General features: G+C 46.3%; 2 protein-coding genes across 2 annotated transcripts; both read left to right on the forward strand.

The window, feature by feature from the left end:
- The first annotated feature begins 2,275 nt into the window (after nucleotides 1-2,275).
- On the forward strand, nucleotides 2,276-8,075 carry RDH14 (retinol dehydrogenase 14). Its single transcript, XM_072138595.1, has 2 exons — nucleotides 2,276-2,716; nucleotides 4,485-8,075. The coding sequence occupies exons 1-2, from the start codon at nucleotides 2,291-2,293 to the stop codon at nucleotides 5,100-5,102; spliced, it is 1,044 nt and encodes a 347-aa protein (XP_071994696.1). The 5' UTR covers nucleotides 2,276-2,290; the 3' UTR covers nucleotides 5,103-8,075.
- A 2,298-nt stretch (nucleotides 8,076-10,373) lies between these two features.
- GABPA (GA binding protein transcription factor subunit alpha) lies at nucleotides 10,374-22,967 on the forward strand. The gene is made up of 10 exons (XM_072138594.1): nucleotides 10,374-10,592; nucleotides 13,424-13,525; nucleotides 13,651-13,795; nucleotides 14,166-14,250; nucleotides 14,598-14,840; nucleotides 15,375-15,569; nucleotides 17,657-17,710; nucleotides 18,287-18,430; nucleotides 20,934-21,126; nucleotides 22,593-22,967. Exons 2-10 carry the CDS (start codon nucleotides 13,449-13,451, stop codon nucleotides 22,816-22,818), a joined length of 1,362 nt encoding a protein of 453 aa, XP_071994695.1. The 5' UTR covers nucleotides 10,374-10,592; nucleotides 13,424-13,448; the 3' UTR covers nucleotides 22,819-22,967.
- Nucleotides 22,968-23,489: the final 522 nt, after the last annotated feature.

Genomic DNA, 23,489 nt, shown 5'->3' on the forward strand with positions numbered 1-23,489 from the left:
GGGGAGGGGTGAGGAGCGCTACGTACTGGGGAGGGGTGAGGAGCGCTACGTACAGGGGAGGGGTGAGGAGCGCTACGTACTGGGGAGGGGTGAGGAGCGCTACATAGAGGGGAGGGGTGAGGAGCGCTACATAGAGGGGAGGGGTGAGGAGCACTATGTACAGGGGAGGGGTGAGGAGCGCTACGTACAGGGGAGGGGTGAGGAGCGCTACGTACTGGGGAGGGGTGAGGAGCGCTACGTACAGGGGAGGGGTGAGGAGCGCTACGTACTGGGGAGGGGTGAGGAGCGCTACATAGAGGGGAGGGGTGAGGAGCGCTACATAGAGGGGAGGGGTGAGGAGCACTATGTACAGGGGAGGAGTGAGGAGCGCTACGTACAGGGGAGGAGTGAGGAGCGCTACGTACAGGGGAGGAGTGAGGAGCGCTACGTACAGGGGAGGGGTGAGGAGCGCTACGTACAGGGGAGGGCTGAGGAGCGCTACGTACAGGGGAGGGGTGAGGAGCGCGCTACGTAGAGGGGAGGGGTGAGGAGCGCTACGTAGAAGGGAGGGGTGAGGAGCGCTACGTAGAGGGGAGGGGTATGGAGCGCTACATACTGGGGAGGGGTGAGGAGCGCTACGTACAGGGGAGGGGTGAGGAGCGCTACGTAGAGGGGAGGGGTGAGGAGCACTACATAGAGGGGAGGGGTGAGGAGTGCTACGTAGAGGGGAGGGGTGAGGAGCGCTACGTAGAAGGGAGGGGTGAGGAGCGCTACGTAGGAGGGAGGGGTGAGGAGCGCTACGTAGAAGGGAGGGGTGAGGAGCGCTACGTAGAGGGGAGGGGTATGGAGCGCTACATACTGGGGAGGGGTGAGGAGCGCTACGTACAGTGGAGGGGTGAGGAGCGCTACATACTGGGGAGGGGTGAGGAGCGCTACATAGAGGGGAGGGGTGAGGAGCGCTACATACTGGGGAGGGGTGAGGAGCGCTACGTACAGTGGAGGGGTGAGGAGCGCTACATACTGGGGAGGGGTGAGGAGCGCTACATAGAGGGGAGGGGTGAGGAGCGCTACATACAGGGGAGGGGTGAGGAGCGCTACATAGAGGGGAGGGGTGAGGAGCGCTACATACTGGGGAGGGGTGAGGAGCGCTACGTACAGGGGAGGGGTGAGGAGCGCTACGTAGAAGGGAGGGGTGAGGAGCGCTACGTAGAGGGGAGGGGTATGGAGCGCTACATACTGGGGAGGGGTGAGGAGCGCTACATACTGGGGAGGGGTGAGGAGCATTACCTACAGTGGAGGGGTGAGGAGCGCTACATACTGGGGAGGGGTGAGGAGCGCTACATAGAGGGGAGGGGTGAGGAGCGCTACATACAGGGGAGGGGTGAGGAGCGCTACATAGAGGGGAGGGGTGAGGAGCGCTACATACTGGGGAGGGGTGAGGAGCGCTACGTACAGGGGAGGGGTGAGGAGCGCTACGTAGAAGGAAGGGGTGAGGAGCGCTAGATACAGGGGAGGGGTGAGGAGCGCTACATACAGGGGAGGGGTGAGGAGCGCTACATACTGGGGCGGGGTGAGGAGCGCTACGTACAGGGGAGGGGTGAGGAGCGCTACGTAGAGGGGAGGGGTGAGGAGCACTACATAGAGGGGAGGGGTGAGGAGTGCTACGTAGAAGGGAGGGGTGAGGAGCGCTACGTAGAAGGGAGGGGTGAGGAGCGCTACGTAGAAGGGAGGGGTGAGGAGCGCTACGTAGAGGGGAGGGGTATGGAGCGCTACATACTGGGGAGGGGTGAGGAGCGCTACGTACAGTGGAGGGGTGAGGAGCGCTACATACTGGGGAGGGGTGAGGAGCGCTACATAGAGGGGAGGGGTATGGAGCGCTACATACTGGGGAGGGGTGAGGAGCGCTACGTAGAGGGGAGGGGTATGGAGCGCTACATACTGGGGAGGGGTGAGGAGCGCTACGTAGAGGGGAGGGGTATGGAGCGCTACATACTGGGGAGGGGTGAGGAGCGCTCAGCCCTCCACCTCTCCAGCCAAACGTAGGCTACGCCGGGGTCCCTAGTGATAGAAGTCATATACTGTGTGGGGATACTATTCTGAAAAACAAATTGGGAGGTATACAGTAAAGAAGTGATGTCATAACAGTTACAGGTGCACAGTGATGACATCACATAAGTATTTTTGATCATTTTTGATATCCCAAAAGAGTTTTAAGATTTGCACTAATTGAAAATGCTGTCGCTGCCCTTGGTAGCCAATCAGATGCATTATCTCGTGTCCTCCCGCCAGCTCCAGTATTGAGAGCTGCGCTATGATTGGCTGCTCGGGGGGACATTCCCGGTGTCAGTACATCGCTGCCAGTGCTCTGCCCTCATCCATCATGGCGGGCGGCTCCTCGGCGCTGATGGTGGCGGCGGCCGTGGCGTTGGGCGGCGGGCTCATCCTGGTGGCTCGTAGACTCATGAGCAGCAGCAGTGCCCGTACCGCGGCCTCCGCCCTGATGCGGGGAAAGACGGTGATCATCACCGGGGCCAACTGCGGCATAGGCCGGGCCACTGCTGCGGAGCTGCTCCGGCTCCAGGCCCGGGTCATCCTGGCGTGCAGGGACCCCGAGAGGGCGGAGGAAGCGGCGAGAGAGCTGCGGGAGGAGACCGGGGGCAGCGGGGACATCGTGGTCAAGCAACTGGACCTGAGCTCCCTGCAGTCCGTGCGCCGCTTCTGCCAGGAGGTGGTCCGGGTACGCGGCATCAGTGTGAACAGGGAGCTAACATGTAGTGCGGCATAATGTCCTATCAGGGCTCTGTTATGTTATGTTGTGTTATGTCATATGCAGTGTACGGGGCTCTATGTAGTGTTATGGCATATACAGTGTACAAGGCTCTATATACTGTGCTGTAATGTTATATACAATGTACAGGGCTCTATATACTGTGCTGTAATGTTATATACAATGTACAGGGCTCTATATACTGTGCTGTTATGTTATATACAGTGTACAGGGCTCTATATACTGTGCTGTAATGTTATATACAATGTACAGGGCTCTATATATACTGTGCTGTTAGGTTATATACAGTGTACAGGGCTCTATATACTGTGCTGTTAGGTTATATACAGTGTACAGGGCTCTATATATACTGTGCTGTTATGTTATATACAGTGTACAGGGCTCTATATACTGTGCTGTAATGTCATATACAGTGTACAGGGCTCTATATATACTGTGCTGTAATGTCATATACAGTGTACAGGGCTCTATATACTGTGCTGTTAGGTTATATACAGTGTACAGGGATCTATATACTGTGCTGTTAGGTTATATACAGTGTACAGGGATCTATATACTGTGCTGTTAGGTTATATACAGTGTACAGGGCTCTATATACTGTGCTGTTAGGTTATATACAGTGTACAGGGCTCTATATACTGTGCTGTTAGGTTATATACAGTGTACAGGGCTCTATATATACTGTGCTGTTAGGTTATATACAGTGTACAGGGCTCTATATATACTGTGCTGTTAGGTTATATACAGTGTACAGGGCTCTATATATACTGTGCTGTTAGGTTATATACAGTGTACAGGGCTCTATATACTGTGCTGTTAGGTTATATACAGTGTACAGGGCTCTATATATACTGTGCTGTTAGGTTATATACAGTGTACAGGGCTCTATATATACTGTGCTGTTAGGTTATATACAGTGTACAGGGCTCTATATATACTGTGCTGTTAGGTTATATACAGTGTACAGGGCTCTATATATACTGTGCTGTTATGTCATATACAGTGTACAGGGCTCTATATATACTGTGCTGTTATGTCATATACAGTGTTCGGGGCTCTATGTAGTATATTGTCATATAAAGTGTATATTTCTGTTTCTGTAGATCATGGAATCACAAGCCTGATGTCATCTGAAAGTTGAGGTTCTTGCCCTTCATAAGGCACCGAAATGCAACAAAATGTGTATTTTTAAAGGAAATCTAACACCAAAATTCATCATGCTAAACCAGGGACTGTGACTGTGGTAATCTTCTTATATATGTTATGCATGGCCTCCCTCCTTCTAAAATCAACTATTATAATTGTGCTAATAAGTCTGGGGGTGTTACCAGAGCCCCTCCATGATGTAGCTTCACAGGCTGTTACACTGAACTTTCACCCTCCTTCTGCCTGATGTAATCTCACTCAGAGGGAGGCTGGAGTTCGCCTGTACAGTGTAACACCCTGTGAAGCTACCACACGGAGGGTCCATGAATAACAAAAATAAGAAGATTCCCACAGTCACGGTGCCTGGGTCTATGAGTAGTTGTCCCATGGTGGATTTTCATGGTAGATTTCCTTTGTGTTACCATTTAACTGTACTATTACATCAAAAGTCATTAATCTATAATTTCATATTAGTGATGTGCTGGATTCTGACTGATCTCTGGTTCTATAGCGATGACTCCAGATTCAGAGAACGCATTTTAATATTTCTCTTCACAATTCGCTTTTCTAGGAGGAACCCAAACTTGACGTCCTCATCAACAACGCGGGGGTCTTCCAGTGCCCCTACACCAAGACGGAGGACGGCTTTGAGATGCAGTTTGGGGTGAACCACCTGGGCCACTTCCTCCTCACTCACCTGCTCCTCGGCCTCCTGAAAAGTTCTGCCCCCAGCAGGATCGTGGTCGTCTCCTCCAAACTTTACAAATACGGAGAGATCAATTTTGACGACTTAAACAGCGAAAAAAGCTACAGCCGGAGTTCTGCCTACAGCCGCAGTAAGCTGGCCAATATCCTGTTCACAAGGGAGCTGGCGCGGCGCCTGGAGGGGACCGGAGTCACCGTCAACGTCCTTCATCCTGGAATAGTCCGAACCAATCTCGGGAGACACATTAATATTCCCGTCCTGGTGAAACCGCTCTTCAATGTGGTGTCCTGGGCCTTCTTCAAATCCCCCGCAGAAGGGGCGCAGACGTCCGTCTACTTGGCCTCCTCTCCGGAAGTGGAAGGGGTGTCCGGGAAATATTTTGGGGACTGCAAAGAGGAAGAACTTTTACCTAAAGCTATGGATGATTTGGTTGGCAGGAAGCTCTGGGATATAAGTGAAGTTATGGTGGGACTTATTAGATAAGATTCGGGTCTCCCAAGACGTCATCTTCCATCTAATCAGGGATAAGGTGTTTCTGCCTCTTGTTATTCCTTTGTGTCGCCCCCTACTGTCAGGTTGTTAACAATTCCATGAGTGCTATGTGATTTGGGTAAGATTATGGTATTCCTTAGCACTTGGGGCTGCAAATAGCAGAAACTCGTATTAACAATCTTCAGAAAGTGGTTCCATTTTCCTGCAAGGATCCGCCGCATAACCCGCAAGCATTAGGGATGTCTCCAATCCCTACAGATCCTGTACATCGGATGGGGATTGTTCATATCCTGCCGATGTGCTGCATACTAACCACATATGGACTTAGAGGTTCATCCCTTATAACCATGTACCCCCTGTCTTCTGCTTTGTAATGGGGCACACGTGTCTGATGGCCGAGTTCCCATTGCCGCTACATGGTTATATAGGGGGAAGGGGCTCCCTTATTTCTCCATGGTACGGCAGGAGGTGACATAATACATAGCAGTACGGTAGCACTGCAGAGTATTATATGACCTGAGGATCACACATAAAAAAACTACTATGAAATTAAAAAGCTTTAATGTAAATACAAAAAAACCTTAATTTTTTTACGTGAACGTGCGCAGTTCTCGGGCTACGAATAAGGGATTTGTGGTCCAGGTGTAAGCTGTTCCTGACCCATGTCTGCAAAAACAGTCAGCGGGTCACCCGTTTATGCGCATCCAAAGAGAACAAAAAAATGGAAGGCTGGTGAGTGATGTCACTAGCTTGTCCCAAAGCCTCGAAGGGTCCTGTGACTCTATAACCTATAAAATGATCTCCAAATATGGACGGCACAGGGACAACATATTATTGTTGTATTTTGTATGTTCACAAACACTTATATGGGCAGGTCCAGGCGGCAGACACGGGCAGGACTAGGACTTGGTTGGAGTTGTATACAGCGCCCACAGCGATCTGCAAAGACCATGCATGTGGAATTATAATGGCGCACAGTTGTTGTGCACCAGCGGGTCCTGACAAATCGTTGTTGGCAGCAGCACATCTATGGTTGGTCTGACTTGCCGTACAGTTGCACCTGAATGGGCATAGCCCAGAATCGCGGCGGTCTGCTGCACCACTGGTCCCAGGTCTATAAGGCACATCAATCATACAATTATCAGGCGTACAAGTTCTGATAACTGTGGCCCATCATGTCTCATTGTGACATCCGCAAAAACAGTGCACAGCGTGTGAATGGACAATGGGCGCACAGAGTAGTACGGTGCAGCACACGGGGAAATAAAAGGACATGTCCTATTTTGTTCCCGTGTTACCTCGCCCTGTATCTCTATGGAGAGGTGAGGGGTCAACCCTCCTCCTCTCCATGGCGCCGGACGTATGTCCACCAGGCTACTGCCCGGAGGACATACGTTCGTGTAAATACAGCCTAAGCCTATATTCACACTGTGGTATGGGGGACATATACTGTATATACGTCCCCCATAGAGGCGCTACGGTACGGTGGGCACACGTTAGTGTGAATATAGCCTTATACAGTAAATTAATATGGCAGAATAGGTTATATAAAAAAAAAAGGGACCCCATATAATATCCAGGATTATCTTCTCTTATCACTCAGACTTTTGCTCTGTTATTCCTCCCAGATATTTTCGAGAAAATGTACAACAGGGTATCACCAGTTGGGCAGGCAGCGCACCCCCGTGGTCCTTCCAGGAACCAAGGAGCACAGTGCGGAGGATGGGACATTGCATGGTACATATATCTTTAGGGCGATCTGCACAGGTGGCGGATTTCGTGCGGACGTTATACGCAGATTTTGCCGTGAAAAATCTGCAGTGTAATACAGCAGCATTATAGTGAACGTGATTTGGAAAAAATAACACAGGCGATTTTTTTTTTTTTTTTCGATGCTGAAAATCAAACAGTAATCATCGTTACTATACTTGTGCGTCCTCACTTATTTTTGCATGGGCTTTTTCTTTACAATCTGCATCAATGTACGATCTTCATGTAGAATTCACTCAGCTTAAGAAAATTAAAACATGAAAAAAATTTGCATTAAAAAACTGCACAAAAACCACAATACTAAATAGACAAATTCGCATGTAGTCCACGTAAAAACCGCACATATTTTCCGCATTACATTACGCAAAGTGTGGAGTCACATCCCTGGTATAGTGTGAAATCCGTCCATGCCGCAGTCAGCGATCCGCAGGCCCAGCACAGTAATTTGTCGCTGCCCTTTCCTGGAGGAATAACAGAGGAACCAGAAAATGTACCAGGATGCTGCATAATGGGAATTTTCCATTTAGATGTCGGTAAAGGACATGAATCGTGTTCAATGGATGAAATGAATGGAAGGAAATTTTAACAACCTTACAGAGAGGTGATCTTTTTTGACGCTGGTGATTTAATTTTTTGGTGGGGGCGGCTCTATATTATATTCAGTATTAAAGGGGAAGTGCAATGAAAATGATGCTGTGACATATCATAGACACAGGTGGAGACTGCGATTACTGATCATTTGACCCATTCATTGATGTGATTTGTGTATCCAGTCTTTAAAATTTGTAAGCCGTACCAAAAGCGTGGGAGCACTCAATCATTTTGGAAATAATTGGTGTAGAAAAATCAAAGCCCCGACTCATGTAGTTATGATACACATCAAGGGGGGGGGGGGGGATTGTTTCTTCATTATCCTGTCCCACAAGGATGTCAGAAATGGCGCCTTTCTTGCCTATTGCTTGTGTCTGGCATTGTAATCCTGTAATACCAGACACTGCCATGCTCGGGAGTGGCGCTGTTCACACCCTGGACATTAAGGTGATGAGATGATTGTAGGAGGTTCTTACACTGGAATATCCTGGTGACATCTGCATAATGTGAATGATACTGTACTGTCATGTGCTTCCATCAGGCTGCTGTATGTAAAACACTGTACAACTTTTATTAAACGGGTCATTAAACAATCACAATCTACTAGAAGTGTCCGGTCAGTGGGAAAGTGGATGTCTGTCTGCAATCGACTGTATGTAGGTTTCCCATATAATATTCTTAAAGGGGTTGTCTGGAGGTTGAGGCTGCTTTCTCCTGACCATGGGCAGTGTGTGGTACTGCAACTACGTTCTGTTCTCTATACGGCTGAGCTGCAATACCAGCACAGGCCATGGCCAGGTTTGGCTCTGTTTTTTTTTTTTTACCTGCGGACGACCCCTTTAAGATGTTCATGGGGATCTGATGTGTATGGGGGTCTAATTCTTGGTACCTCTTTCAATTAGCTTATTAAAGTGGATGTGACAGTCCGGTGAGTGCAGCATACCCTCTAACATATACCAGGAACTGCTCTGCAGTTTTGGTTGAGCAGCGAGGCCCAGTATAACAGCCAGAGAAGACGGAGCCATGTCTGATCAACAGTGAAGGGGATGCAGCACTTATGGCCCTTCAGTTAATGGGGGGGGTGATGGTGTCAGAGCTCCTGTAGGTAAGATCTTTTTGGAGAACTCCTTTCAGGGTGCGTTCATATGTGACAAACATCAGAACGGCTGAGAGGAAGAGATTTGCCGGATTACATTGATAACATTGTGTTTGTTAATGTAATGGGGCAAATATCCCCGGCCGTTCTGATTACTGCCTCGTGTGAACGCACCCTTAGAAAAAATCTACCATCAGAATCCATCCTGATAAACCAGGGACATTACTCATAGATCCAGGCACCGGGACTGTGGTATCTTCTGATATGTGTTATCCATGGCCTCCTTCCTTCTAAAATCTACTTTTATAATTATGCCAATGTTTCAGAAAGGCTCTGGGTGTGTTACAGAAGCCCCCTGCACTGTAGCTTCATGGGTTGTTACACTGTGCAGGAGCAAGTCTCGGTCTCCTTCTCCCCCCACATTTCCTGTAATCTCAGTAGCAGTGGAAAGGAGGAAGTGCTCCTTCCAAATTTAACAACTATCTGTAAGGCTGGTGACATGTGGTATTTTTGTTGGGTTTTCAAAAACTTGCTTTTTCTTATTGTTCAGGTGCGTTTGCGTTTTTAATTAAATACATCGGTGTCTCTTGGAATTCGGAAAAACACAGTGAGCCTGTTCTCCCTGCTGTTTCAAAAAGCAGTTTACAAACGCATGCGTCTTCAAAAACCGCAAGGGAGAAAAGGCAAACTAAAGACACTTTATCCGAAAACCCATTTAAAAAGCCAATATGCAAAACCAATGCAAAAACGCACATTAAATCTGCAGCACAGAGGGGCTCTGGTAATGCCCTTCTGGCTCGTTACCAAAATTTTCTTCATTCAACTTCCGTTCTTACTGTAGTTTCCGGTGCCCTTGTTTTTATGGAAAAAAAAAGTACGCAAATCAGCTCGCCGTGTTTTGTATTACTCACACCTCCCGTGGGCTTTCTCCTTGCCTCCTGGTGACGGCGGCCCATAGTGCGCGCTAATATCCCCATATCACAGCCGGCTGGTTATAAAATGTTATCCATGGACTAAAGACTCCGCCTGGACCCGCGCTGTAGTTCTCCGATGCTAGAAGTTACCAGAATCCAGCGGCTTCACCTCTGTGATCAGCACCAGGGACAACACGACACATCGCTGTGCATCACAGGGAAACTTTGTGTGATATTCCAGATCTGATTGCAGCAATCTGAGACAACTCTGGTCTTTGATGTGTAGTGCAATGATTTTCCCATTAGAAAAAGTCTCATCCAAGATGGCGGCCACGTTAGGACATTAAAGATAGATCCCCTCACCCAGTACTCGCTGTCATTTTCTCCTTTGTTCCTGAAATACAAGGCGTCCTGGGACTTGTACTCCCCCTGTAATAGGACACAGAGGACATTATACATCAGGGTCTCAGCAGTAGTGGTCAGTGTGGCCACCAGGGGGCATTATACTGTCTTGGAGGGCACTAAAGCGAGTCCATACATGGGGTGGAGATGCCCTTCTCCTTATATATGAGGATTGTACATCTCACACAGTCACTCAGTACAGGGAGATTTATCAGAAGTGTCTGAGAGCAGAACTTTTCTAATTGCCCATGTTAACCAATCAGAGTTTAGCTTTCGTTTTCCCATAGCTGTTTATAAAATGAAAGCTGAGCTCTGATTGGTTTCCATGGACAACTAGAACAGTTTTACCTCTTCTGATACCACAGTGCGGTAGCGCACACAGATAACGCAGCGCTGTCATTTGAGACCCCGCCCCTCCATCACTGGCAAGTTGAGTACCCGCCTCCTCTAATGGCAAGTTGAAACCCCGCCCACCCTTGGCATTCCCGCTCTCGGCTGTCCCCGCCCATCTCTGAGGTCGAGCGGAAGTGCGTCATCAAACTTCCGGCAGTGTGGAGCCAGTCCCTCGCCTTTTCCGCCCGGGCTGTGTTTTGTTTCCGTTGGCCGCGCTGCGTGTTGACGCCACGGTTCATTTCCGTCACCGGGAAGTGGGAAAAGCCGGGAAAGCAGAAAAAGAAAAAAAAAATAAAGCGCAGGAGAAAGAAGCGGGTGAGTGAGAACGGGGCTGTACGAGGCGCGGCCTGCTAGTAACCCTGTCACTGCCGGGAGTAGCTACCCAGCCTAAATGTGTGAAGTGTGTGCTGCTCCGGCCACACGGGGGCGTGTTATGTGCACTACATGTCCCAGCACCGCCTGCTCCAGGGATTGCTGGGAGTTGTAGTCCTCCACTGCAGACACATATACCTTACATTGTTATGTCTATATCCCGGCGCTTCTCTCCGCACCGCGTCCTCAGTACATCTTGGGACTAAATATGGCATCATGTGCTTGAATGGCGTTTCCTGTCGTGATGTGTGAACACAAGCTTAAAACAAACATGGAATAAATATAACTAGTTTTGGTGCAGATCTACTGCTACCCCCCTCACCCTGCTGCCAGCTACCTACATACCCCCCATGGATAGTCATGTCATCATGTCATGTAACTGATGCTCATCATCCATAGTAACACAGAATGTTATTGCTATGAATGATACATTAGGTGGGATGGATCTGGAATCTTGGGGTCCCTGTAATATTTGGCAATGTCTGGATGGCAGCGCATCAGTCATCTTTGGCTCTCCTCCCAAGGTGAGGAAGTGTTATCGGACTCGCTGCTGTTAATCAGTGTTGTATTGCTGCAGTGGATCCCTTTGACCCCATCTGGGGAACTGTAGGGTGATGTGATGATATTCATTCTCGCACAGCTCTGCTGCCTTCATTCTCTAAATTCACTCGCATGAACACATTCAGCACTGCTACATCACACCCCACACACACAGCTCTTCATACACAGTCACAGCTGCAAATTCTTGTCTGGCACCGTCACCGTCCTGCATTATTGCTGGTAACATGAAAGTGGCGAAGGACTTTGAATCTACCAGCATGGTAGTGAGATACTTAAAACCAACCCGGGATATATATGAACACACAAACATCTATATTAGGTGCCACATCTAGGTATATCTATGACACCAACAAGGGAATAAAAAACGTACCACGCAGCTCAGCCGGAGGCAAGTGTCGTCATATGTATAGTCGTCTAACCGGCAGGTAATCAAACAGTCTCACCGGTTCTGATGTGAGCTACCCGTTATGATGACAATCCTGTGGTTATACTTATATTCTTGATGCTCAGTACGTATTCGGGTGGGAGCTCACACAGTATGAAGGTAATGGGGGACATACATCCTGTCCTATAACAGGTAAGGGTATGAAAAACACCTGACACTGACCCCATCACCTGAAAACAAGAGCTACCGCCCTTACAGGGGCAGTACCAAATTGCATGCCCTATGCTAGACACATTACCTGCTCCATCGGATTCATAAGAGGGACAGTGGTAAAAATGCTAAAATCTCAAATTCAGGGACCACTTAAGTATAACAGTGTCCCTTGGGGAGTACAAAAATAGGTAGATCCAAGTGTAGGGTCACCCGACAGGTGTCCGGTGCAGAGACCCGGTTTCTGATCCCTATGTAGTCCTATAGAGCTGCCAAAGGACTTTGCAGGAATAATGTGATCAGTCACGCGCTCCTGACATCGCTTCAAGGTCCTGCATGTAAAACTCATGTCAGGATGGGCAAGTGAAGAGGTGATTACCAATCCATAAGATCCTGTTGGTGGTTTAGTTTCCCAAATCCTCCTGATAGTGTCTTCAAAATACTTTAGACTCCTATATGCTGACAACTTCCCACTGTATACATTTTCACAATTGTAGCCAATGCAATGAAAGTATTGCCATAGTGATGGGAAGTCCGGCTCTTAGTGAGCTGGAACATCAGGCTTCGCTCACTAAGGAGAGCCGGCTCTTCTGACTCCTGAATGGCTACCTATTAAATATATCATAGGCCAGTGAGTCACTACACTTTAAACCCGAACTATCGTCTCACTGAAGGGACCCATCACCATTGTGTCAATCTCTGATTGAAGTACGGAAAAAGCTTCAGCAATGAAGGCCCCTTGTAATATTCTAGGTTCTGTCGCCTCATGTTCTCCAGAGACGGTTTCCTCTGCGTTATCTGTTTCCTGAGCAGCGTTACTTTCCTCTTCCTGTTTTAGCTTCATCCAGCGTAATTTACAATTGGCACATTATGGCCCCAATCTGTTATTTTGGCTGTACCGGTCTAACTTTCGCTGAAAAGAAAGTCTTTGGAGCTTGCAAGCGTATTTATTATGTGTTTGTGTCGTGGCTGCGTTGTGTCCGAGAAGACAGAAAAATATGCACATAAAGGGGCGAGTTACTGCTTAGTCGTAGTTTGTGCCACATTTATTACAGCGATTCAACAAAATTGTGTCGCGTGGTGTATGTTAAAGGTGCACCTAAAAACAGTTGGTGCACACTTCCCAAACCGCGCAGGGGGCGTCAATTTAATGAAGAACGTGTGCCAGTAATATTCTGCTGCATCCTGCACGCTCCTGAGGCAGACTGTACTCTGACAGACATTACATTTGATACGTCTTTGGCATTATGTATTTGCTACAATTGGTTATTGTGTGTTTGTACTTTCTTCAGTCTTTATTCACACTGTCTGCTTTTTATCAGAGGATGATGTTCATGTTCCACATCAGTAAAAAAAAAAATGTATTATGGAAATCTTCTACGTTATTATTTTATGATAATTATAGAACATTTATTAGTCACGGTGATTGGATCTATGAGTAAATTTCCCAGGTTTATCATGATGGATTTTAATAGTAGATTTTCCTTCTAGTTTTTCTCTAAATAAGTTGTGGAAAATGCAGGGTGATCTTCATAGACTCGGTAACCCCTTTAAGAACCTATTATTTGAAGCGTCGATTATTACATGTTTAAAGTTTTCTCTTCCTCTGGTCTCATAGGTTTGCGTCTGACACAAGTCCAGTCATGACAAAGAGGGAGGCAGAGGAACTGATAGAGATAGAAATCGATGGAACAGAAAAGCCAGAATGTACAGAAGAAAGGTTTGTATCGTGAAGTTACATCTGAAAGGTGGAGCAATAAACAGTCTGATTTCCATACGCAGATGTGTTAAACCTCCAGTATAACAAATCCTTATGTGTCTTTATCTCATGTGTTTACATTGCAGCATCATAGAGCAGACATATACCACAGCGGAGTTTGTCAGCCAGTCTATTGATATAAATGAGCCGATTGGAAATCTTAAGAAGCTGCTAGAGCCCAGACTTCAGTGCTCACTGGAAGCCCATGAGATCTGTTTGCAGGACATTCAGGTATGTGTGTGGTTGTGTGACTTGACCACAGCCTATAACTGTCCTTTTTGACGTTTTATAATCCCATTTAATAGGGGCACCCAACAAGTCTTATTAGAAGACACATATCTGTTCAGTGTAGGTCCGATAGCCAGGGACGCCAATTCCCATGTGTATAGGCTGTGGACACCTTTGTGCAAGCGAAATCAGAAGCACATATGATACCACAGTTAGGTGCTGCTGTTTTGTTGGGAAGAAGCGACTCCTTGCATCATATCACAATGATTCTCACATACCTCTGGTGAAAGTAGAGTTAGCTGTCCCAGGCAGTCCATCTTTGTGCAGTAGTGTACAGAATATGTTACACGTTTTGCATCTTTTTCTCACACAGCTTGATCCAGAAAGAAGTTTATTCGACCAAGGAGTTAAAACAGATGGATCAGTACAGCTGAGTGTGCAGGTTATTTCCCAGCAAGGTTAGTAGTGCACACCAAGTGATTTTACAATTATGTAACCAGTTCAGTTTTTGTTTATAATAGTGGTCTGTTCCCATAACTGATCATATGATATATTACCTCTTGTTTATACATGACACGCTGTTCAGGCCATGGATGGATGCTGTCCTCAATAGCTACTAATGACCCCCTGCTGAATGTAGATCTCTCTATAGCAGGAAGCGGGATGATATAGAGCAACCTGCCACATATACTTACATATAGTGAGAAGACAGATGCAGAAAGGAGGCCTCCACCTGCAATCTATGGATACATTCGGGGTATACGCTGTGATATGTGATCTAAACTTAGTCTGGTTTCTATGTCAGGTCTGGAGCCGAAGCTAAACATTCTTGAGATAGTGAAACCTGTAGAGACTGTCGAAGTGGTGATTGATCCCGATGCTCACCATGGAGCAGTGGAAGCCCAGCTCGTGGAGGAGGCCCAGGTGATAACTCTAGACGACACCAAACATGTCACCATCTCCGATGAAACCTCAGAACAAGTCACCCGGTGGGCGGCAGCGTTAGAAGGCTATAGGAAGGAGCAGGAGCGCTTGGGAATACCCTATGGTGAGTCATTGTACTTGTTTTAATCCCAAAACATATTGCACATATTGATGCAGGTGCGTTTTTATACTCTTTTGTGTCATTTTTCTGCAGAATGATGGAAGTGTGTTTGTTTGTTTTTTTTTATATAATTATGATAAATGTGGGAAATATGATTCTAAAATATAGAAACAAATATTCTAAAATGTATTTAAAATAGCTAAGATCATATTGAAAAATGACATCAAAACCAAAAGACAAAAAAGTCAAACCCATATACAGGCATAAAATACCCCAGTAAGGCAGATACAAAATGTTAATGATACAGCACCAGAACAATATGTAAGATAGTGAAGGTCTGGTGTGAGTCAGATGCAAGTGGGGACTTGAAAAATTACCCGCATTCACCAATTATGAAAAACGCACTGTTATTGTGTGATGGTGTCTTGTCTGAACAAGGATCTTTGTTCTGCTTATTTGATAATGAAAGCAGGTTGTGTAAATGATGCCGCCCAATCTTCACCTCTTGTTATAAGACCCCTCTCTCTTCTTCTCCAGATCCCCTCCAGTGGTCCACAGACCAAGTGCTACATTGGGTGTTATGGGTAATGAAGGAGTTTGGCATGACGGACATCAATGTGAACGCCCTCGGTATCCCCGGCAGAGAGCTTTGTCAGATCAGTCAAGAAGATTTCTTCCAGAGAGTCCCCAGAGGAGAGATTTTATGGAGTCATCTAGAGCTGCTCAGGAAATGTAAGAACTAGTTTATGGATTTACATTTGTCGGCACTGGACAATGATTTTCGTGATTTATGTATGATGCCAAAATTTTTAATTGTTCATCTGTTTTTCCTGGTAGGTCACATAAAAAGTCAGTTATTTCTTTAAATAAGACATTGTGCAGGGCCTGAAGAAAGGAGCAGGAGTCATTTTCATTGTATTCCTAGAACCTTGCTAGGACCTAGAGTCATGCTCCTCCTGGCCCTGCACAAGGTATTCTCTACATACTTGTTTATACGTTGTTCGACTTATACACAAGTACATAAAAAAAATAAAACTTATTACTTCCCCTCCAGCGCTCACATCCGTCATCCTCTTCTCCGCATCTCCTCTTCTGGTCTTCAGGTTCCCGGCAGCGTGGCAGAGGCACGTCTGTCATCTGCCCGCATGCACACACTATGATGTGGTGGTGTCCCTGCCTGGTGACATCTTAGTGTGTGCACGAGCACAGCACATAGACGTTCTTCTGACCACACTGCTGGGAACCTGAAGCCCAGAAGATGCGATGCGGGCCGCTTTTATTTGTTCCGGGGGCGCTGCTGCCCGCTTTTATTTGTTCCGGGGACGCTGCTGGCCGCTTTTATTTGTTCCGGGGGCGCTGCTGGCCGCTTTTATTTGTTCCGGGGGCGCTGCTGGCCGCTTTTATTTGTTCCGGGGGCGCTGCTGGCCGCTTTTATTTGTTCCGGGGGCGCTGCTGGCCGCTTTTATTTGTTCCGGGGGCGCTGCTGGCCGCTTTTATTTGTTCCGGGGGCGCTGCTGCCCGCTTTTATTTGTTCCGGCTCTCTGCTGGCCGCTTTTATTTGTTCCGGCTCTCTGCTGGCCGCTTTTATTTGTTCCGGCTCTCTGCTGCCCGCTTTTATTTGTTCCGGCTCTCTGCTGCCCGCTTTTATTTGTTCCGGGGGCGCTGCTGCCCGCTTTTATTTGTTCCGGCTCTCTGCTGGCCGCTTTTATTTGTTCCGGCTCTCTGCTGGCCGCTTTTATTTGTTCCGGCTCTCTGCTGGCCGCTTTTATTTGTTCCGGCTCTCTGCTGGCCGCTTTTATTTGTTCCGGCTCTCTGCAGGCCGCTTTTATTTGTTCCGGCTCTCTGCTGCCCGCTTTTATTTGTTCCGGCTCTCTGCTGCCCGCTTTTATTTGTTCCGGCTCTCTGCTGGCCGCTTTTATTTGTTCCGGCTCTCTGCTGCCCGCTTTTATTTGTTCCGGGGGCGCTGCTGCCCGCTTTTATTTGTTCCGGCTCTCTGCTGGCCGCTTTTATTTGTTCCGGCTCTCTGCTGGCCGCTTTTATTTGTTCCGGGGGCGCTGCTGCCCGCTTTTATTTGTTCCGGCTCTCTGCTGGCCGCTTTTATTTGTTCCGGCTCTCTGCTCGCTGTTTTATTAAAGAGAAGCGGCTACATTTCCCACCCTAACTCACGGGTGAAACTCAAGTCAATGAGTTTCTCAGTTTTGTTGTCTCGGCTTATACTCAGGTCAGCCTATCCATGAATATATGTGGTAAATCAGCTGTAACTGGAGTGTTCCTTTAACTGCTGCTGCTTCTTTATTACTGCAGCTTTCTGCCCAATCATTGCAGGATATAGGCATCAGCAAGGTCTTCAATGGTCGGGTCACATGGTCCCTTATATTGGTGGACAGTGATTGGGACGTGAGCTGCAGGTGTGAAGAAGCTGTAGCATTTAACTCCTTACCACTCACACTATGTAAATTATGCAGCCTGTACCTGCAGCCCATTACATGGTCTATTTGATGGCCCTTGGCCCTTCTTCACACACTGCCGTTGGCAGGATCAGGCTGTCACATTTTGTCACAGCAACTCCCCCACCCCCCCCAAAATACTGTGCTCCTATTGACTGCTGTGCACTTGAATGCAGAAACGCTGCTTGTTTCTGTGTAATCCATTTGGTGGAATGGTAGAATAAATGTAGTGTGACCTCTGGATATACTTGGAGCTGTCAGGGCTGGACATGTGTCGCGCACTACTTACTGCAGATCTGGATGCCCTTGAATTACCTGACTGACATGCCTTGTGCCATTGTTGCCCTAATCCTGCTGGTTTTTACCCTCCAGATGTGCTGGCAAGCCAAGAACACGGAGAAATTGCAACAGTGACCATTGATCAGCGTAAGTCTTTTATATATTTGAATTCTTATATGAAATATAACCACATCGTACAGGTAAATTAAAAAACCTGGAAAAAAAAAAGGTTTCACACAAGTTACCTGCTGTATGAAGAAGTCTCAGTAGTCTAGTCCCTGCTCACCAGGCACACGCGTATGTATCCGATCACACATGGGGCTGGCATTGAATCTCTGCACCATTTTCTTGATGGCACTGAACAGACCATGTGACCAATGGATGTGACATTGCAGGCCTGAGAAGCGTAAGCCGTAATGCACATTGTCCATGTCCAATCTGTCGATCCATAGATACCACACAGACAAATGAATTTCTACGGGTTCATAGACATGACATGGTTTCTACCGCCCCGTGTGTGAGCCTCAAAACTCTGAGCAGGTCCTATTCCTGCCATGAGCGAACCTCACACTCCGATGACACACTATTGACCCTTTATTAATAGGATATATGCAAAAAATGGAAGTCTCTTATTTTGAACTAGAAAAACCTGCTTACAATTTAACACGTGCATCATGGATTCTGTGTGAGGTCTGAAGATAAAATCTTATTGCTTCCTTGCAGCTGTGCAGATAATCCCTGCATCACTGGCGAATACAACTCCCACAACAACCATCAAAGTTATAAACACTCAAACCAAAGTAGCAAAAGTCCAGCGGGCGCCTCGTATATCTGGAGAAGACAGAAGTTCTCCAGGAAACAGAACAGGTAAGTGTCCCTGCATATCCAGCGCTGCATGCAGTGTTCTGGGGGAGACAACCAGGAGTCTCCCCACTTCACACCACTCCTTGGTTTCCATTGTTCCACTACCGGAGCAAAGCAGTAAGTAATAAGGACAAAACCTTTCCATTGGAGTAAATTATGGACGGATGCATTCAGTCTTTTTGGATGATCTGTTGATATAAGCTGGGTTGCCTGAATTTTCTCCCTTTTGGATTGCTGTCAACATCTTGTGCTCCGTTATACATATGCAGAAAGCACTCGCCAGTAACACGTGCGATCGGTGCCGATACTAATTTTTTCACTGCTGCTATATTGGCTTTGATTGTTGCACCCCCTGACGTCGTTTTGGACAGACGATCCTCTGCTGTGCCTGGGGTTTTTATCCCTACATGATACAGGCTACACGACCTGTCACTGGACATCTGTAGCGGTGTGCCCCCGGCAAACAAATTTTCCATATACTGACGTAAAGTAGTATTAACCCCTTAGGGACGTGGCCCTTTTTCGTTTTTGCATTTTCATTTTTCACTCCCCACCTTCAAAAATCTGTAACTTTTTTATTTTTCCATGTAAAGAACTCTGTTTGGGCTTGTTTTGTGCGTAACAAATTGCACTTCATAGTGATGGTATTTATTATTCCATGCCGTGTACTGGGAAGTGGGAAAAAAATTCAGAATGCAGTGAAAATGATGAAAAAACGCATTTGCGCCGTTTTCTTGTGGGCTTGGATTTTACAGCTTTCACTGAGCGCCCCAAATCACGTCTATTTTATTCTTTGGTTCGGTACGATCACAAGGATACCAAATTTGTACAGGTTTTATAATATTTTCATACATTTAAAAAAATGAAAACCTCCTGTACAAAAAAAAAATTCATTTTTCCATGTTCTGGCACTAATAACTTTTTCATACTTCAGTGCACGGAGCTGTGAGTGGTGTCATTTTTTGCGCCTTTTGATGACGTTTTCAATGCTTTCATTTTTAGGACTGTATGGGCTTTTGATCACTTTTTATAGAATTTTTTATATTTTTCAAAATGGCAAAAAAGTGGCATTTTCGACTTTGGGCGCCAATTTCCGCTACAGGGTTAAAGGCTGGGAAAAATCGCTAATATATTTTGATAGATCGGACATTTTGGGACACGATGATACCTAATGTGTTTATGATTTTTACTGTTTATTTATATTTAGATCAGTTCTAGGGAAAGGGGGGTGATTTAAACTTTTACTTTTACTATTTTTTCTAAAAAATGTTACCATTATTTTAGATCCTCCAGGGTAATTTAACCCTGCAGGGTCCGATTGCTAATACTATATACTGCAATACTACTGTATTGCAGTATATAGCTATTTTACAATGATTTTTAATAGCCTGCCCTCTGGTGGCTATTAAAAATCATTGCACCTGGCAAGCCTATGAGTCTCAATGGGACTCTAGGCTGCCATAGCAACCAATCGCCGCCCTCCGATGACGTTCCAGGGGGCGGCGATCGGGCATCCAAGATGGCGGCGCCCATGTAAAGGTAGGTTAGGTGCCGCGGTCGGGTTCGACCGCAGCACTTAACAGGTTAACTGCTGCGATCGGTGCCAGCACCGACCGCGGCAGTGACAGGCAGGTGTTGGCTGTTTTATACAGCCGTTACCCGCTGTGTATGGAGAGAGCTCAGCTCGAGAGCTCTCTCCATACACCCCTTGCCGTGCGAGGACGATATAGTTCGTCCTCGGTCGGCAAGGTGTTAAAGTATATGGTAGGCACAAACAGACTCTAATCTAACAATCTAAAATATATTTAAATATTTCCCTTTCCCTAGAACTACAGGCAGTCCCCTACTTAAGAACACTCGACTTACATACGACCCCTAGTTACAAACGGACCTCTGGATGGATTAGGCTACAATAATCAGCTGTAACAGTTATCACAGGTGTCTGTAATGAAGCTTTAGTGTTACTCCTGGTTCTTATGACAACCCAACATTTTTAAAATCCAATTGTCACAGAGACCAAAAAAGTTCTGGCTGGGATAACAATGATAAAGTATACAGTTCCGACTTACATACAAATTCAACTTAAGAACAAACCTACAGACCCTATCTTGTATGTAACCCGGGGACTGCCTGTAATATAAAATCTTAAACATGTAAGGTATCTCCTTATCCCAAAAGTCCAGATCTTTCAAAAAAAATAAGTAATTCCTGGTGTTGAACCGCATAATGGAATGTAGCGTGGGGAGTGAAAAATTGAAACACAAAAATGGGCCAAGTTATTAGAGGATTAGTGGGGGAGATGGGTGTAAACTTCTGGCTGGAGCTCCTGGTGGAATCTTACTGTAAGAATGAAGGGAAATACAGAAATCCAACAGCTTGATCTTTGTTTCCCCAGATTTCTGCTGCTTTGGGAGATTGTTCAGTCCTGTCTCTTGGTTGTGCTGCGGGTGAAGCTTCTCTTTTTAAAAACAATGTCACAAATAATTCTACCCTCTTCCTGTTGCAGGTAACAATGGACAGATCCAGCTCTGGCAGTTCCTCTTGGAGCTGCTCACAGACAAAGACGCCCGGGACTGCATATCTTGGGTCGGAGATGAAGGAGAGTTTAAGTTAAACCAGCCGGAGCTCGTGGCTCAGAAATGGGGACAGCGTAAGAATAAACCCACCATGAACTACGAGAAACTTAGTCGGGCACTTCGGTAAGAGAGGCGACAGTCTAGTGTGCGGGGGAAGAGGGGGGATACAATGTTACCATCATTGCTCTGTGGTGAGGGACCGTTCAATATATTTTTGGTCTATTCCCTTGTTGGTCCATAAATGTATATCGTGTGAGTGCAGGGACTGTAGAAAGGGGACTCCAGATAGTATTCCAAAGGTTTTAAAGGAAATCATAATGGATCAAAATCCATTATGATAAACCAGGGACACTTACTCCGTGATTGTGGTAACATCCTTCTTATTTGTTATCCATGTCCTCCTTCCTTCTAAAATAAAGGTACTACTCCACAGGCTGCATAGTGAACAGCCTGTGAAGCTACAGCATGGAGGGGCCCTGGTAACCCCCCCCTACCCCAGAGCCCTTCTGACTCCTTAGCAGACATGTAAAACATGAAAATAAATATCATGGTGTCTGGATCTATGAGTAATGTCCCTGGTTTATCATGATGGGTTTTGATGGTGGATTTCCTTTACACCAGTTGGTATCAGAGTGCGATCCCAGCTCCTGCTGCAACAATAAAGGATTACTAATGTTGTAACCCATCAGGTCTGACATTTATACTTGCCTTGCGTTACTTTTTCACATGCACAAAAAAAAAATAATAATGGATGATTATCTAATCTACTTTTTGCCCTGCCCAGTTGGTTGCCTAGCAACATTTGGGGAAGAACGGACCGCATACTGATGTCATCCGTGTGCTGTCTGTTTTTAATTTTGTGGATCCATTGATTTCTATGAAGGTCCATGGTCTGCATGTAATGGCACATGCATAAATATATATCAATTTTTGTTAAAAATTGAGGCAGCACTCCAAAATCAAAGATGGGAAAAAAAGGAAGTGTTTATTCCAAAACCAGCGACGTTTCGATGCTTATAACCATATGCATGTGAGTCTCCTACCAGGACTGCTGAGGGGTCTTCCTGACATTGTGCTGCTGTGGATTATATATATATATATATATATATATATATTACTTTTTTATTTATTTTTCTCGCTGTGTGCACATAGCATACGGAGCTCAAAAACGTCTCGTCTGAATGAGCCCTTAGATTGTAAAAAAAAAAAAATTGAAACTATACATTGTTACTATGTCAAAACATTCTGATACTGTCGATAGGAGGAGCTGGACCCCTATTGATCTAATGGTCTTGATTCATCTTTAGGATAGGTCTGGAAACCCCTTTAAATAGAAAAGCAGGGGGTTATAGGACTTGAAGGGCGGGGAAGTAAAACATGGTATTTAAAGGAATGCATTGAATTATGCCTTGTGCAGGGCCTGAAGGGAGGAGCAGGACTCTACCATGATAATGAGTCCTGCTCCTCCCCTCAGGCCCTGCACCCTGTATTATTCAACAAATTAGTTATGCCTGGAGTGTTCCTATAAAACCCACAGCAGGGGGTAGGGGTCCAGCTGTGTATTAACAGCTTTTGTTCTCTACGTCTAGATACTATTACGATGGAGACATGATCTGCAAAGTTCAAGGCAAAAGATTTGTCTACAAGTTTGTTTGCGACCTGAAGACTTTAATCGGATACAGCGCGGCCGAGCTGAGCCGCCTCGTGTCCGAATGTGAGCAGAAGAAGATGGCGAAGCTGCAGCTCCACGGCATCGGACAGCCGGTCACAGCCGTCACCCTGGCCACAGCCTCGCTGCAGTCAGACAAAGACTAGGCCCCGGGCCACACAGAGACTGCACACACGGCCTTCTACCACCACACAAGTTCCCCGACTCCTAGAGCCCCAGGCGCTTTTATTTTCGGACTGTACAGTGTTTGGCATGATTTTCTACAGAGGACTTTAATAAATTTTGGAACTTGTTATTTTTGGTATTACAAGTTTCTTTGCCAGAGCCCTCACGGAAGGGGGAGCATGACGATATATTTTATATATTTTGAATATGAAGCGATAATTTACACTTTTTAGTAAGATTCCTGTTCCCTCGCCGGAGGCTCTGTTATTCATCCATCATTTCAGTTAGATGGGACCTGAACCAGTCCTCGGGTTTATTATTATTATTTTTGTCTATATTTTTTATATATATATATAAATTAATCTGCCGATCTTCGCTATGTGGACGATCTCGACTTTTGTGTTTTGTTTTCTGATTTGTTGACGCTGTACTGTATAGTTTTCTGTCGAGCTCCATGTATGAAGCTCCTGAAGAAATGTGTATAACCTTTCCTGCTGCTTAAAGGGAACCTGTCACCAGGGACCTCATTTTCACTAAAGACAGATTGTAAAAGCCCATGACACCTGCAGGACACCTGCCTCTCTGCCTTTTCTAAGCATTTGCATTACAATATAATTGTGTGTTATAACTTACTCTTGCATCCTGACAAAAT

The sequence above is a fragment of the Engystomops pustulosus genome, chromosome 2 (genome assembly GCF_040894005.1).
Source record: "Engystomops pustulosus chromosome 2, aEngPut4.maternal, whole genome shotgun sequence".
Taxonomy (NCBI): Eukaryota; Metazoa; Chordata; class Amphibia; order Anura; family Leptodactylidae; genus Engystomops; species Engystomops pustulosus.

Bases quoted from the DNA above. Each gene is read 5' to 3' on its own strand.
- RDH14 (XM_072138595.1), top strand. From the start codon at position 2,291: ATGATTGGCTGCTCGGGGGGACATTCCCGGTGTCAGTACATCGCTGCC. The intron at 2,717-4,484 runs GTACGCGGCATC...TCGCTTTTCTAG, and splicing joins TCTGCCAGGAGGTGGTCCGG to GAGGAACCCAAACTTGACGT.
- GABPA (XM_072138594.1), top strand. From the start codon at position 13,449: ATGACAAAGAGGGAGGCAGAGGAACTGATAGAGATAGAAATCGATGGA. The intron at 14,251-14,597 runs GTTAGTAGTGCA...TTTCTATGTCAG, and splicing joins GCAGGTTATTTCCCAGCAAG to GTCTGGAGCCGAAGCTAAAC. The intron at 21,127-22,592 runs GTAAGAGAGGCG...CTCTACGTCTAG, and splicing joins AAACTTAGTCGGGCACTTCG to ATACTATTACGATGGAGACA.